A 16,083-nucleotide genomic window follows, 5' to 3' on the forward strand; every position below is an offset into this window, starting at 1 on the left:
TTTCGTTGTGGAAAGAGTTTGCATTGAGGGGAATAGTTTCAATTTATGATTTTTTTTACTTTAAGTAACTTAAGTACCTCATATGGTCACATAATGTGTGTGTGTGTGTGTGTGGGCATTATTGTCCCATATTCGAGTGTATGCGAATCGTTTGACTGGTGAATTTCAGAGCGTGTGCCGCCGTAAACCTCGTAACGAATGCCGACCAACGGCAGAAATCTAATTTCAAGCACCAGAGAGCAGGAAAAGCGGGAAAAGCAGCAAGAGCAGGTGCAGGAGGATGGGGATGATGGAGGGGATGGATGGAGGAGGGATGAGGAGAAGGAGTCTGCCTTTTCCACTTGGCTGGCTTAACGATTTGAACTGCTCTCGGGCTTTTTTGGCCGGGCCCAGAGAGCACATGCAGCACATTGAGACCAGACCCCACTTTGTTGTCTATTTGATGTCTTAATGCGAACCAGCCAGTAAACCAACCCCCTGCTTACGATTTTCCCGCCCCTCCCCACTTCGCCCCGCCCCTACCCGGCATACCGTTTTAATCAAATGGATTTTCTTTCCATTTTCCATCCAATCTTCCCCCCGATGGCATTACGAAAATAGACCTGCCGAACAAGCCCACCCACTTGAGAGTGGCGACAACAGGAGCGACGATTTATTAGGTTCTTTCACGTCTGATCTCTGCCGGCATTAGTCGGCTATATATCTATATAGCTATATAGTTTGCCAGGCATTATTCACGGTGGCATCGATGGCTTGAATGGCATATATACAACATATTTACGGCATCTCAAGTTGCCAGGATTTAGTTTCCCAAATTTATTGGACCAATTTGATAAAGCTGCCGTGTTGCAGCGAAAAGTCGAAGAAATAAATGGTTTTCATAGTTTTTATCGAGAAAAGGTAAAATATGCCAATTAACTATTAACTTGTTTAAGTATATGTTCTACTAGCTAATGGGCTTTATTTAATTATTATAGCTCACTGAGTTACACACGCAGTTTATAGTAACTATTTTATGGTTCACATGATTTTCCTATATAATATTAGTTACGGGGAACAGTTGTCAAAAACCATTCAAGCGGAGACCCAAGCCAACCATTGCATTTGGACAATATCAAGTCGAGACACAAACCAAGCAGGATAAACTCAAGCCGAGGCACAAACCAAGCAGGGTAAATTCAAGCCGAGGCACACACCAACCATTGCCGTTGTGTAAACTTAAGCCGAGACACGCACCAACCACTAACGTCGTGTAAAGTCAAATTGTATGTGAAATGCAAAAACATGTCTGCATTTACGTACAATTTTTGATCAGTTTTGCGAATATTTTCAAAAGATTGGCTTTAATTAACATTGAACTTTAATACATAAATAAATACAAGGGATTATGTAATACAATACATATTGTAGTTTAGCCTAGCGCGACGCGGCGTCCCTGAAAGCGGTACCATAACGGTTGCAATCAGTCAGTCTTCAAATAATTACGGAAATTTGTGGGGTATCCTCGAAAGTCCAAAAAAAGAATTGTGCTACGTAGATTTGGGAAAAGCAATTAATGACTACAGCTGCTTAAAGATCTATCTGGTCTAGAAACGCATCCGCTGTCGTCCCGGTGTGCGTTTGGGCGGCACTTCGTTGCCATTGGTTGTCTGTAGGCGTTTCCTTGGTGTATAGCTGCTGTAGCTTGTCATCTCCAGGGGTGTGGGCAAGTCCACGACGATGTTGACTGCCTCGCGAGCCGACTCCTCAGCGTCCTGCGGTGCTGGTTGCTCCTGCTCCACCTCGGGAATGGGTTCGGGATCGCGATCCCCTTCCTCCTGAGTGTTCTCCTCGGTAAATAAAGTACGACGAACGCCGCGCCTCGATGTGGGCGGCTGTGAATCCTCCTCGGCATCGGCCTCATCATCGGTAGTTTCATTACAGCGGGACCGTCGTGGAAGTGAAATGCCGAATTGCGGCGGAGCTAGAGTGGATCGATTCAGGTTCGTTAGACCCCGATCGTATACAGCCAGACAAATCTCGAAGCCGCTCACTTGACCGCCGGGCAGCTGGGTGCGTCGATAGCCCAGAGTGAGGTGAACGGCGCATGTTTCGCCCAAGTCCAGGCCGCCGTAGACATGTTCATCGCGCCTGTTCAACAGGCCACAGCTCTCCACATACTTCAGTGACTTCAAATTGTAGCTCGAGGGGCGAGGGGGCGTGATTAGGGATGTGGAAAACTCCTCGTTTGCACCCTCGTCATCGCTCTCCGCATGCAGATGCAGCGTGGTGGCGCTATCGCGCTCCTTCTCCTCGTAGATGCGACGACGAGCGGCGTCAAAGGATCTGCCGAAGCGTGCCTGCAGCAGCAGCTCGTCGCCTTTTGCCACACGCTCCGCTTCCTCGAAATTGTCGTGCTTGTAGCGCGTTGTCAACTGTGCTCTTAGAAATCCGGTGATGGCCTTGGCGCCACGCACATTACGACTGTAGTAGCTGAGGATGCAGTCCTCCGCCAGATCGCGGCGTATGGTGCCATCATCCACGCCCTTGATGAACTCATGGATTACCTCCAATGGCGTCTTCTCTGCAAATTAAGGAAACGGATGAGCAAATGATGCGATTGATGCGCATGATGCGATTCCTATTGAGCCCAATTGTATGCAGCTGTTACCACTTACTGTGTGCTTCTGGAGCGTTCATTTCCTGCGATATACCTGCCGCTGGCGGCGTTCATGCGAGTACGCTTATAAAAATATAAATAATTTACAAAATATATACAATTCGACTCGGACACGATGTTGTTGATACAACAAATGTTTTGTTAATGTGCCATTTCGGCCAGTGTTGAAAGTGACGCTAGCTATCGGTTCAGAGGTCAGCGATCAGCGCCTACTTATAACTCGGCTTCTGGTATACCGAAAATCTTTAAGTAAGTGGTTTTGTGCCGGTTACAATTTGTTAAGTCAAATAAGCTATTATACAATGCAATTACTTCAATCTGTAAAGTCAAATACTCTGTTATCATATTCGAATGTAAATTTTCAATACCATATATCGCACGCACACTTCACAAGCGATAGTTGGTATTTTGCGCAAATCTGGTCACACTGCAGCGCGTGCTGAAATCGATAACCGATAGCTTCTGTCATACATTGAAGAGCGATTGGCACCGCCGGACCAGGAAAAAGAACGCAAGGAAATCGTGCAAAATGTTCAAAAAGTACGTATGCCATGGATGCAATGGCGGTATCAGACTAACCATAGCCCCACAAACTGTGCAGATTCGAGGAGAAGGACAGCATTTCCAGCATTCAGCAGCTGAAGTCGTCGGTGCAGAAGGGCATACGTGCCAAGTTGCTGGAGGCATATCCCAAGTTGGAGTCCCACATTGACCTGATCCTGCCCAAGAAAGACTCGTACCGCATCGCCAAATGGTAAGTACTTACTCACACCGCACAACACCATTCATATCCCATTGCTACTCCGCCAGCCATGACCACATCGAACTGCTGCTGAATGGAGCCGGCGAACAGGTGTTCTTCCGCCACCGCGATGGCCCCTGGATGCCCACGCTGCGGCTCCTGCACAAGTTCCCCTACTTCGTCACCATGCAGCAAGTGGACAAAGGCGCCATCCGCTTCGTACTGAGCGGCGCCAACGTCATGTGTCCCGGCCTCACTTCCCCAGGCGCCTGCATGACGCCGGCCGACAAGGACACCGTGGTGGCCATCATGGCTGAGGGCAAGGAGCACGCCCTGGCCATCGGACTGCTCACGCTATCCACGCAGGAAATGTAAGTGCCTTTACTTAGAAGTTAATCTTAAAGTATCCAATTTTATACTTACATTCATAATTGTGTGTCGAAATGTGAATGGTTATTGCTTTCTAACTTCTTCGGGTTGTGGAAATTATTTGCAAGCTTCAGATGTGAAAGAATCATTCTTAATGGAAACGCGTTTGAGAAACTTTCATATTTCCTAACTGTTAGGTTATTTTTGACATTTGATTAAACCATGAACCACCATTTCTCTTGACATCTCCACAGTCTGGCGAAGAACAAAGGCATCGGCATCGAGACGTACCACTTCCTCAACGACGGCCTGTGGAAGTCGAAGCCCGTGAAGTAGGCGAAATAGGAATCTGCACTTGCACTTTTTAGTCTTCTATGTCATGAGAGCAAAGAATGGTTTTTGATATACGCAACTGAATATTGTTTATTATTTTTTTTTCTCTCCTAATTTTACTCTGTCAGTTAAACTATTTAAATCAATGCGAAATATAATTAATGGCATTTAAAGCGAGCAGAGAGAGATTGCAAGAGAGAGAAAGAGAGAGAGCGAGAGAACTGGAAACGGAAACCAACCACCTGTGGAAACGGTCCCAGTGAAAGGTGTCCAGTGGATCTAAGTTTGAGCATTTTATCCGGATGTGGACAGGTATGACTGAACCTTTGAAAAGTCTTCTGTTTGGCGGTCTTCATTTTGTTACCACTTACTTTACTTTCGACTGTACTCCCGTAACTGTGACTCCATTTGTTTATTGATTAGTCGAAGAATCAACGAAACATGGCCAGCAGCTTAAAGTTTGCCAGGGCTGCACACCACTATTATAAACATTTCAAGGTTATAGTTGATGTTTGGGCACTTGTGAATACAAAAAAAGAATGTATACAAAAAAGAGCTTGTAACTAAATGTACACAGTTTAGTGTTTAGTTGTTTTACTTCCAGTGAAATGAAATAAAGCTTCGCAAAACAAGGAACAAAGTCTTTTTTGTATAAAAATTTGCAATCCTATTTTCGTTTGACTCTATTCAATACCATAGCATACTTTGTGGCAACATTAGTGTGCATCGTCAATGGAAGTGTGTGATTTTCCAAATGGTTATGCTGCTGGATGTATAGAAACTACACAGGTTTTCCTGGGATCGTGTAATGTGTGTAATCAAACTGTCTGCCGCCCTAGTTTTTCCAAACTTTCAGCTGACCGATAAACGGTACAATCGAACAGCTGATTGCCTGATTGGCAGGCATGCGCATTGCTAACGGAACTCCGTGCGCACTCCGCCGTAAATGGAGAAAGTGCTTTCCTTTCGCGTCACACAGCATTTGTCGCATCCAACGGCAAGTGCAGCGCATTTTCCCCCGGAAAAGCGAGAGGAATAAGAACACACCAAAAAAAAAACACAGAAAGTAAAGTTCGGAATAACGGTTGAAAACATAGGGGAAAAACCACAAGTGGTGGCTGGATACCGTTACCAAGGACCATGGACCACTTCCATTGCAAGAAATGGTAATTTCCGATGAGTAATCGCAGTGGCAAGTGCTTGTGGGCTGTGGTTATCGCCTGACATATGGATTTAATTTATAAAAAAAATAAGTACCGTTGCAATTGCCTGGTGCATTGTTCGCCTGTACGTGTGTGTTCGTGTGTGTATGTGAAAGTGGGAAAAGTTTTTCAAGGAAAACGGATACACACTGTTTGAACTTTTCGAAGGTGCACAATTGCAATGTGTGTGCGAAAGTTTTTGAGAAGTGCAAAAGTGACGTGACGCGAAAACGCCACATTGAAACTTTCCGCCATGTGTGAGTGCGAGTTTGCGTGTGTATGCGTGTGTGTTAGCATACATATGGCGGCAACATAACATATGTACATATATATATATATATATATATATATACAATCCTTCACGGTTGCTGTATTGTTATTATCTTCGTTTGTATTGATTTTACTACCAATTTTTTTAGGCGCTAATTGAGTTGTTGTTGCTGTTTTTACTACCAATGATGGCGTGCAAGGGCGAAGCAACAACCACAGCAAGAGGAATTGCCTGAAGCAGCGACATAAACGCACGCACACCAGCAGAGAGACTTTTGGCCCACACAAACGCACACAACTACTACCGTCGCCGCACCGAGCAGTGAGGCCTAGAAAGAGACGGGCAATATGGAGGACCTTTTCTTGCTCATTATCAAGGAATCAACGGGCACTAAACACAATGCGCTGCGGCAAACGGCGCAAATCGCTTACGGTGAGTTTTCTTCTTCTTGTTATTTTCTCTTTTTTTTGCAAGTTGTGTGAACTCCGTTTACAGTTAGCACGGTGAAAACGAGAAAGACAGAGAGAGGGAGAGATAGCGGGCGAACGAACGAGATTATTGCCATTTCCTCACTTCCTTTCTCGCTTTCCCTTGCCCTTTGGCTACTTTTGTTGCCGCCAAATGTTTGTTGTTTACCGTTAGTTGCCACTTCCTTTGTGCAATGCCCTTCGCTTTTTCGGCGCGGCACTTAAGTTTCGGCAAAGACTTTCATTTTCATTTATAAGGTTTTATATTGGAAATAAGTGAATTGTAAATTGAAAATGCTTATTCTTATATTTATTTTTTATAATTTATTTTATGCTTTGAAAGTCCGATTTTGTAGTACCTTTTTGTGTTTGCCTGCGTTGGCGTTTCAGAAAAATAGGCAATTATTTGCGGATGGTGGAGCGTATGGGTTCCCGCACCGCTTCCGCTCGCTTATCAGTACTGATTTTACTGGCTGCATTAGTTACATACATACATATGTACATACTTGTGCCCACGGCGATGAACATTAATCGCAACGTTTTGCCAGCGACTCAGAATATAACTTTTTGCGCTCTAAGAGAAGCAGAAGATATTACAGTGCGATTTTCAGTTGATAAAGATAGTATTTGCGCAGATACATGTTACTAATACCCACTAACTAATGACCCAATTTTGTTGACCCTGCAGATAAGCTGTACCGCCAGCATGGTATCCACCGGGATCCGTCGCACGAGCTGCGCTCCGTTTGCTTTACCGCCCTGCAGATGGCGCTGGACACGAAGCGGCCCAAGTTTATCACGATGGGACTCAATGGCCTCCATGTAAGTGCACCGTCCGGAAACGGCGATTATCGGAAGGGGCAGTTAAATGGTAATGGGACTGTGGGCCAAACAATGGCCATAACAACCACTGACACACATTTTCCGGCCGGAACTTCCGGCGCACAAAACGGATTTATCATTCCATATGCACACACTGGTCAACGAACAACGAACAAAGGACATGGGCAATGGGCAATGGGATTTGGGACATGGGAGATGGCATGTGGCATGTGGCATATGGAATATGGCATATGTGGGCCATTGGGGCATTGGTGGGCAACAGGCGGAATAGGCTAATTGCTGGGAGTCCTCAAGGGTCGGATGTGACTTTTGTTTATGACTGGTTAACAACATGGTAATCAATAATTCCGGATTTGCTTGCCCATTTCGCTATTCCATTGCCATTCACATGTTCTAGATTCCTGCAATTTATCCTTGATTTACCAGTTCTCCGTTTATACTATCTATATATTTACTACCGCCCCTTACTAATCCTGTTTTTCCTTTGCTTTGCCATCCCAATAGCGCGTTATCAAGGACGAACGCTTCTACATCGGCCTTGAGCCGGAGGACGACTCCGTGTGGCTGCCATCGCAGCTCCTGAGGGCAACCAACGGCATCCTGCCCACGACGAGCAGCGAGGACACGGTGGTCAACGTGCTCCGGCTCTTCCTGGCGATGGCCTGCTCGCCAGCATGCACCCTGAACGGCCGCCTACTCATCGAGATCCTCTCCAGATGCGGCGAGTGCTGGGAGATGGGCTCGCGGGCCACCAAGGCCGCCTCACTGGCCGCCGCCTCCCAGTGCCTGCGTACGTTTTGTGCCTTCCTCATCGAGGAGGCCGAGGAGGTCAAAAAGACGGCACCCGCCGGCCTGATGACCCAAACGCAGGCCTCCGCCGTCTACAACGAGGTCATACCGGTGATGCAGTGGCTCTGCAGCCGGCTGGTGGAGCCCAACGTGAATGCCTCGCCGAACAAGAAGTGCGAAAACCACAGCTCGCTGTACCTCACCGAATGCATCCTCACGCTGAGCTCCGCTCTGCCCCGGAATGTACATGCCAATCCGCACTTCACCTCGTTCCTCTGGCAGAAGTTCTGCCCCACATTGGCGGCGGCACTGGGATCCCCAGGAAGGATCAACCTGGACAAGAAGTTTACCTACAAGTGAGTAAAAGCTAAATCTTTCAGAATGTATATTACAAATCTCTATATTCTCTCAGGGATGCCCTACACATGATAGAGAACGAGGCACGTGGCTTCTTCACGGGCCCAGGCTTGGATGGCCCGCAAGCTCGCTGCGTCTATTTGACCGCCATTCAGTTACTCCGGATTGCCGGAGCCCACGGATCACTGCGCCCCATGCTGGAGGCCCTCTTCCATCGAATGCTTCTGCTGCCAGCGCCCCAAAATCGCACAGAGCCACTTCGTTGCGTTAGGGAGATCTTCAAGAGTCCGGAGCGTCTCATCGACCTGGCGGTGATTCTATACGTCGACAAAAACACCGCCCAAGGATGCAGTGATGAAATGGCGTTATTCCGGCTGTAAGTTTACTGTGCAGCTTTTAAAATGCATAACGTATATTAAACTGTATTTTAGTTTGGTGGACGCCATGGAGGAGTGTGCCTATGGCGCCAGCGGCGTGGGTTCCGCCACAGAGGCGAGTCTACAGGCGAGCGTGGAGTGTATGGTGGCCCTGCTCGACAGCCTGCAAGTGCTCTGCAGCGGAGAGCTCACTGAGTCGATGATCAGCGACCAGATCGTCCAGGTGGTCAATGGGCGGCACGACCTGCTCAAGGATGCGGACTACTCCGGTCCACTCACCTATCAGAGTATGGCCCGCCTGCCAGCTCCGTATCGAGATGCCATAGTGGAGTTCCGGCAGACTGTCTTTGAGACCTCCTCGGGATCGGAGAGCGAGGGTGAGCCGCAGCACGAGCAGGATGCGGCCTCCAATGGCTCCGGGGATACAGAGGGACCCGAAGACGACGATCCAAGCAGCTCCAGCGATGAAACGTCCCGCGTGGAGAACCGCTGGCCATACTCGCATCTGGAGGCGCCCGTGATGCCCATACGAACCGATAGCGACAATGATCGGCAGCACGCTCGGGATTTCGCCCGGGCGTTAAGGCAGGATCTGGTGCCGAAACTCCTGCGACTGCGCAGCTGCGTGGAGCTGGACGAAGCGATGCAGGAGTTTGCCTCCGCCGTTTGTCAGGAGAACAGCATGAACTTCTCGGACTTTGACTACAACCTGACGGCCATCAATGCGGACGGCATCTACCTGGCGATCTACTCATCGCTGCTGCTGAGTCTGCAGCTGATGCGGGCCGGCTACTACGAGCAGGTGGCCCAAGGCATGTCCCACAAGGATATCCTGGTGCCCATGTCGGAGCAGCAGTTTGTGACCTCAGTCCAGAACACTGGTGTCCTTGTCTATCTCTCCTCTCCGTGGCTGTGCGAGCTCTACCAATCGGTGACAGTTTGCAATGTCCTTGAGGCCATGCCCCGCCAGCAGCTGGAAGGCCTTGGGCCGCGCTGCGCCCTCGTCGACATGCTGTGTGATGCCGGAGGACTGGGTGCCACCCAGATGCTGTCGGAGTGGCAGCGCCTGCAGACGGCCAATGTGAAGCACAAGGAGGAGGAGCAGCTCCACGACAAGCGCCGAGAGGCGGCCAAGAAGCTGTGCCGCCGCCTGCTCACCTGCTGCTGGGACTCGATGGTAATCGTGCTGAGTTCCGGCTTGGGCGATCTGCAGACCAGTTCTGCCTCCAACAAATTGGTGGCCCTGTCTAAGCGAACACTGAGGGTGAAGGCCAAGGCGAATAAATCGAATGGAGAGGCCCTGTATGCCATGTGCTTGGATGGTTTACATTCGGTAAGAATTCTATTCAAATCATATTTAGTTCATTACTCATCCAAGATGTCGCATATTTTTAGGCCGCCACGCTTAGCAACAGTTTGAATCTGCAGCATTTGGCCGGGAAGATACTCAACCTGCTGGCCTCAAACGTCTGCCAAACCTCCGGGCCGCGAATCTCCGCTAGCCAGGCCATGTCCATGGACGTGGTGCTCACCGGTGGCCTGAATCTGGGCAGCTACAGTGCAGATTGTTGGCCCAGCATTTTCGCCGTTTGCCGTCATGTCAGCCAGCTGGAGCATGAGATCTTCAGCATGCAAAATCCGGCCATTTCCGCCTCACCGGGCAGCAGTCGCCGCGACTTGGAGACGGGCGAGAAGCTGAGCAACGGCAATGCCCAGGACAAGCTCAATTTGTCCTCGATCCCCATCGATGATGACGAGACCTGGTAAGTGCTAGTATGCCCCATACTTTTTCAATTAGATACTGATTCATATTCCTTTTCAGTGTGGATGTGTACAGCTTTCTGCAGGCGCCGATGCAGAGCCCCAACACGAACATCACATCCATCTTGAAGGTCTACTCGGGAACGAATGAGACAGTGCTGCTGAGTCAGAGCGACACCTCCAAGGTGCTCTGCGCCCTGTCCCACCAGGCGGAAAATCTGTTTGGGGACGCCGCCGAACGGCTGAGTCTGCCCTCGCTGTGTCAGTTCCTCAAGCATTTGTGCCGCGCCTCCAGGGAGCAGCTGTACAAGAGCCAGGTGGCGCGCAAGGGCAGTCGCATCTGGTGGCCCAGCAAGGGCTGGAAGAAGCTGGACTCGCTGCCCATGTCGCTGCTCCTCCACCGCATTGGCGATGTCACGCTCAAGGTGTTTCGCAGCTCACGACCGCTGCTGCACGTACTCAAAGTTTGGGCCATCACAGGACCGCATCTGATGGATGTGAGTACACCCTCTTTGGGATTTTGTTTGATCAATTGACATATTATTTATATTTATCTAATTCATAGGCTGCCTGCCATCGGGATCGGATGATCTCGAAGCGAGCGATTGAGTATATCCACGACATCATCACAGCGCTTCTGGTGGAGCAGTCGGAGCTGCCGTACTTCCACTTCAACGAGGCACTGCTGAAGCCCTTCGAGAATCTGCTGAGCATGGATACGGATGTGGATGTACAGGATCAGATCGTGGCCTGTCTGTACGAGGTGGTGGAGGCGCACCGCACAGAGATCCGTTCCGGATGGCGACCACTGTTCGGTACCCTTCGGAATGCACGTAGCCGGATGCTGAACATGAGCAACATCATCGATATCTTTCGGGTGTTCCTCGACTCGGACAACACGCTGGTGTTCGCCAACGCGGGATTGGATTGCATCCTGTGCTTGCTGTCCTATCTGGAGATTTCCGGTGGAGGAAATAACAATGCCTGCTCCAGTGGCAGTGGAAGTGCAGCTGGAGGAACTGGATCGAGTGGTGGCCAGCAGGAGGAGGATAACACCTTCCGGCCCACGGACTTTCTCCACGAGACTCTTCGCTTCCTGGAGCGGTGCTCCAGCATCCTGGGCTTCATGCACAGTATGCCCAAGTGTCCCAATTTCCACTCCACATACAAGATCAAGGGCATCTCGTACACGCACATCATCGACGCGAATATACCCAGTTCGATGGAGAACTTTACCTATTTCGGAAACGATTATCTACAGACGCGCAACGAACAGTACATGATCTCCTACCGGTCCCTGCACATCGATAAGGACACCATTGTCAAGATCGACGAGATGGACAAGCCGTCGGGTGTGCTCAAAGTTTGGTTCCTGCTGCTCGACGGACTCACAAACTCGCTGATCGTCTGCCCCTACTCCCACCAGGCGCCCATCCTGCAGACGATCTTCAAGCTGTTCAAGAATCTGCTTGCCAGCCCGGGCATCGATTTCGGTTTCTACTGCATCAATCATCTGCTGGTGCCGATGATCCAGGACTGGCTGCGGTACATCAACAAAACGGGCTCCTCTTGGCAGCTTGTGGAGAAGAACTTCAAACACTGCTGCTGCATGACCACCGACCTGGTAGTGGAGTTCATCGAGAAATCGGTGCCGGAGCAGCGGCGCCTAGGAGCGGGAACCAAAACACGTTTAGCGCAAATAGTTCATCCGGCGGACAATCTGCTGTACTCCAAGCTGAAATTCGTGACGGAACGAATCGAAAGGGAGCAGCAGCAGCAGCAGCAGTCGCCGTCTGTACAGGATCACGGATGTGGCTACACGCAGCAGTACGACAGCAGCTCCAGTTCCGCTAGCGAGGAGCAGCAGAAGAACGGCGCAGGTGTGGGAGGAGGTGGATCGAACCTTATAGAATCGCCCACCAAGATCTCGGGTTCGGCCACGCTGGCCTTGAAGCAATTGCTGCTGGTCCTCATCGAGTGTGCTGCTCAGTCGCAGGAGGCAATCGCTAGGATATCGGTGTCCTGCTTGAAGCACGTGATCCTCTCCACCGGCATGCTCTTCAATGAATCGCAGTGGATGATCGCATGCTCCGCAATCCACCGCGCCTGCACCGTGACCATTGCTCCGCTGCGTCAGCTCTCGTTCGCCTTCCACGAGAAGTCGAATAGTTTCTACGGGGATTGCGCTAACGTGAAGGTGGCTGCACGGCGGGATAGCAGCCTGGAGGAGCTGGCCAGGATATATGCGCTGGCGCAGCAGGTCTTCCTGTCCGACAATCAGCGGGAACCGGGTCAGAATCAGGCGCCCACGCCCAGTGCCTCGCAGTGCAAGTTGTCCGACGACCGAAGCTACTCGTTTCTCTTGTACCCGCTTAACAATGGCTTCAACTCGAATCTGGATAACTTTGTGATCCGGATTCCGTTCAAGAACCTAGTGGTTGGTCTGCTGGCTAACCAGATGTTACTCCAGCTGGTGGCCAAGTTGCTTCTGTCGCGCTTGAAGTGTGTCCCCCAGGCGGTGTCCACTTGCATCTTCGACAACTATGCAGCTTCGGCGGCTTCACCCAGTCACGACTACGACCTGGACTTTCGCTCCAAGGAGATTCTGCTGCGCTGCGTCAAGCAGTACCTGATGTCCGCCCTGGAGTTCGATTCGCGACCCGGCCTCAAGTTCCTCATGCAGAAGGTGTCGAACATCGAGTACGCCGCGAATCTGTACAAGCAGATGACCTCCTCGTGGATGATCTACTACATTGCGCTGGTGGACTCGCATCTCAACGACATTGTTGTGTACAATCTGGGACCCGAGGATCTGAATTTCATTCTGGAGTCCTGCTCCCGCCTGAACACCACCACAGTGAAGAAGAAGGAGAACTTTGTGCGATATCTGTTTTGCCTGCAGGACGCCTGGAATCTGGTATGTGAGCTGTACTTGAGTAACTCTGCCCTTCACGAGATCGAAAGTGGGTCGGGCAAGCTGCGCCAGAAGCCACCGCAACTACTACACCATCCGCAGACCAAGCCCATGTGCATCTCGCTCAACGGAAATGGAGATGCCGAAATGACAGATACGGGCTCTGGTTCCGGATCCGGATCCGGCAGCAGCACCTCGCCCAGCAAGTGCGTCCAGCTGCAGGAGGAGGAGAATGTGACCATGACCACGTTGATCAGCGAGTTTCAGCCCAAGTGCCGCAGCAATCCGTTCGACACCAATCGACAGGCCAAGTCCTCGGAGGCGGAGTCCATTTCGCCGGAAATCGAACAGCAGCGGGCCAGCAGCATCCTCAAAGACTCCAACTACAAGAGGGCTGCCCTCGCCCAACTGGTGGTGGCCTCCATGGAGCTACTGCGCTCGCTGCCCGGCGAGGCCGAGGAGAACCTCAAGCTCCTAATGACACCGACTATTCGCGAGGCCTTCCGTCTAGTCCAGCTGCAGGGCAACGAGCTGAAGGTCAACCAGTTTTAGGCCATGCTTGTTGAGTTTTATTTTGATCTGTAGGCGCAGCCCCTGCCCCTACCAATGGATCCTTCCACCTCCTTCCAGAAGTCCTCCGAAAGTAATCCCACTCCTGCTCCCGAATGGCTAATTTACAGCTACGTCTGCATCTCATGCTCTCTCTCTCTCTCTCTTTCTCTCTGTCTGTCTCACTCTCTATATCTGTCTCTCTCCGTCGGTGGAGGGTTGATGCTTCAGTGCGGCCAACTATATATCACAAGTGTATATCAATGGGTATTGCCCTAGAAAGTGAAAATGTAGTCCGTGTTGTTCATGTTATCAAAACCTATATATTTGCGGTGTGTAAGTGGTTATACTCCAGTGAACTTTATAGAATATCTGTACCTCATGACCTAAGATTGATTCAATCAAAAGCAGTGCTATCAGTATCAGTATTATCTTCTAACTCGATGTTACGGAAAGTATTCAAATATTGTATTATTCATTGACTAATGAAGCAGGTATTACAGTTCTTAAAATTTTCGAGATACGTTTAATACCTAAAACAGATTCTTGTTTTCTTCGTACATCCTATATGATGTATGAATAATTGTCATGCCTTACTAGCAACGTTGGTCACACTATTCGCAGACTCTCCATTTATCCCTCTCGCCCGCGGTTCCCCAGCACAGCAGGCAAACCATTTCAAAGTAAAAGCTCAACATGCCAGCACAACAAAGCAAATCTATCGAAAGTACAACAGTGTCGATGCATTGCAAGGATATCAGATATGTAGGATATCGTCTTGTGATTAGAGGATGAAGATGACGATGAAGCGTAGACAACGTAGTCCTGTACATTACATTTAGTCAAGACTTTCTCACACTTAGCCCCTGCACGCCCCCACCACCCCTTGCTCCACCTTTCCCCTCTTAGGCCCCAACCACGCCCCCCTTTCCCAGCACTTTTCGACTTCTAATATTGTAAAGATGTATCAGCGAGCACCTGCCCCGCCCTAAAATCAGTAAATTATATATACATATATATTAAATTATATTAAATATATAAATATATTTATTAAGAGTGTAACCTATGTAAACTTATAGCGAATGTTAACTAACACAAAATCAGTGCCGCCCATTAATCCACGATTACCACCATTAACGATTAGATCACAAACGCGTACACATAGAGCCTATACTAAAAGAAAAGCAAAACAAAACATATGTGTGTCCAAGTAGTCCCGCGCTGCCTTTAAACAAATACTTGCATACTTTTGTACCAGTGTGCGTACCTAAGAGAAAAAAATATGGAAAAATATCGGAAGTATTGTAACCGAAACAAATTCTAGCCACCTTGCTGCACTATCAAATCAAAGCTTACTAGCCTATATTTTCACGCCCTCACACACATGCCACATGCATACATACATACATATGTAATATCAGGGATCGGAGCAGATCAGCAGATCAGGAATCGGGCAGTACATATATACATATATATATATATATACATACATATTTAGAACTCCGGATTCTCCTGCCTCTGTCCGCGTCCAGCTAATAATGATACCGATACCGATACCTATATATACAGACAGCTACGTACAGTTATATGCCTATATAAAAAGATCTAAAGAGTTATATATTGATATACATAAATGTACTTATATGTATTATAGTTGCCACTTGGATATAAATGTTGTAAATGTCTAACAAAGGAAACATTTTTATATGTGAAAACTATTAGCAACAGCGCTACAAATCTATACATATACTATTATTATAAATCTATACAAATATACATTTATTTTCGCTTCGTCGTATACAGTATACAGTATGTATATATACATGTGTGTATATATATACTATATGCATATATATATATAATATAGAGAACCATGTACTTGTGTTATTTACTTGCCCATCTCGACTCTCTCAATCTATATCTTTCTATTGACTTGTAAGTGTAAGTGCGAAGAGTGCAGTTGCAGAGGCGCGCAGAAAGTGTAGAAGAAATGAGGAAAATACCGCGATCGCACTAGGCTATAACTAAAACGCTCCAAGAGTGCATTTGTAACATGAATGAATGAGAATAAACGACTCCACAACGCTTTCGCAACTTTACTAAACAAATCTCAATGGCAGGTGTGTGTGTTTTATTGCGGAGTTGCAGTTGTAGTGCTTGGAAATTTTGTTGGTCACACTGCAGCTTTCGGGGAATAACAGTACACGCAGCGTTGCCAGATCAGCGGTAAGTGGTGATCATAAACAATACCGATTATAAAACTCTGTTTCTCTTCTGTTTCTCAGTTCTAAACATTGTTAAAAGAATTGAATTTGTTTTATATAATAATCAACATTTAAATTTGAATTGAAGTTGCCGAAAAGCTTACCCAATGGTGAAGTTTAAAGTGCAGGTTCGAACATCTGGTAGCTTCTGCGCAAAAGCAAACGCAGTGTGGAAAACTGGTTTGG

The 16,083-nt window shown here is 48.5% G+C and overlaps 3 protein-coding genes across 4 annotated transcripts; 2 read left to right on the forward strand and 1 right to left on the reverse strand.

The window, feature by feature from the left end:
• Nucleotides 1-1,342: 1,342 nt before the first annotated feature.
• LOC6525506 (cell cycle negative regulator roughex) lies at nt 1,343-2,924 on the reverse strand. The gene is made up of 2 exons (XM_002101305.4): nt 2,658-2,924; nt 1,343-2,563 (listed from the first exon to the last, which is right to left on the reverse strand). The coding sequence occupies exons 1-2, from the start codon at nt 2,677-2,679 to the stop codon at nt 1,587-1,589; spliced, it is 999 nt and encodes a 332-aa protein (XP_002101341.1). The 5' UTR covers nt 2,680-2,924; the 3' UTR covers nt 1,343-1,586.
• A 146-nt stretch (nt 2,925-3,070) lies between these two features.
• LOC6525507 (malignant T-cell-amplified sequence 1 homolog) lies at nt 3,071-4,276 on the forward strand. The gene is made up of 4 exons (XM_002101306.3): nt 3,071-3,199; nt 3,261-3,413; nt 3,470-3,772; nt 4,025-4,276. Exons 1-4 carry the CDS (start codon nt 3,189-3,191, stop codon nt 4,104-4,106), a joined length of 549 nt encoding a protein of 182 aa, XP_002101342.1. The 5' UTR covers nt 3,071-3,188; the 3' UTR covers nt 4,107-4,276.
• Nucleotides 4,277-5,049: 773 nt separating this feature from the next.
• LOC6525508 (brefeldin A-inhibited guanine nucleotide-exchange protein 3) lies at nt 5,050-15,741 on the forward strand. 2 transcript variants are annotated; one of them, XM_015190826.3, is made up of 9 exons: nt 5,050-5,269; nt 5,725-6,008; nt 6,732-6,865; nt 7,391-8,031; nt 8,088-8,408; nt 8,464-9,742; nt 9,805-10,172; nt 10,232-10,667; nt 10,736-15,741. In XM_015190826.3, the coding sequence occupies exons 2-9, from the start codon at nt 5,924-5,926 to the stop codon at nt 13,634-13,636; spliced, it is 6,165 nt and encodes a 2,054-aa protein (XP_015046312.1). In that variant the 5' UTR covers nt 5,050-5,269; nt 5,725-5,923; the 3' UTR covers nt 13,637-15,741. The 2 variants fall into 2 exon arrangements, with proteins under 2 accessions (XP_015046312.1, XP_002101343.1); XM_002101307.4 differs by lacking the exon at nt 5,050-5,269 and adding an exon at nt 5,376-5,562.
• The last annotated feature ends 342 nt before the right edge of the window (nt 15,742-16,083 follow it).

Source organism: Drosophila yakuba, chromosome X (genome assembly GCF_016746365.2).
Source record: "Drosophila yakuba strain Tai18E2 chromosome X, Prin_Dyak_Tai18E2_2.1, whole genome shotgun sequence".
Taxonomy (NCBI): domain Eukaryota; kingdom Metazoa; phylum Arthropoda; class Insecta; order Diptera; family Drosophilidae; genus Drosophila; species Drosophila yakuba.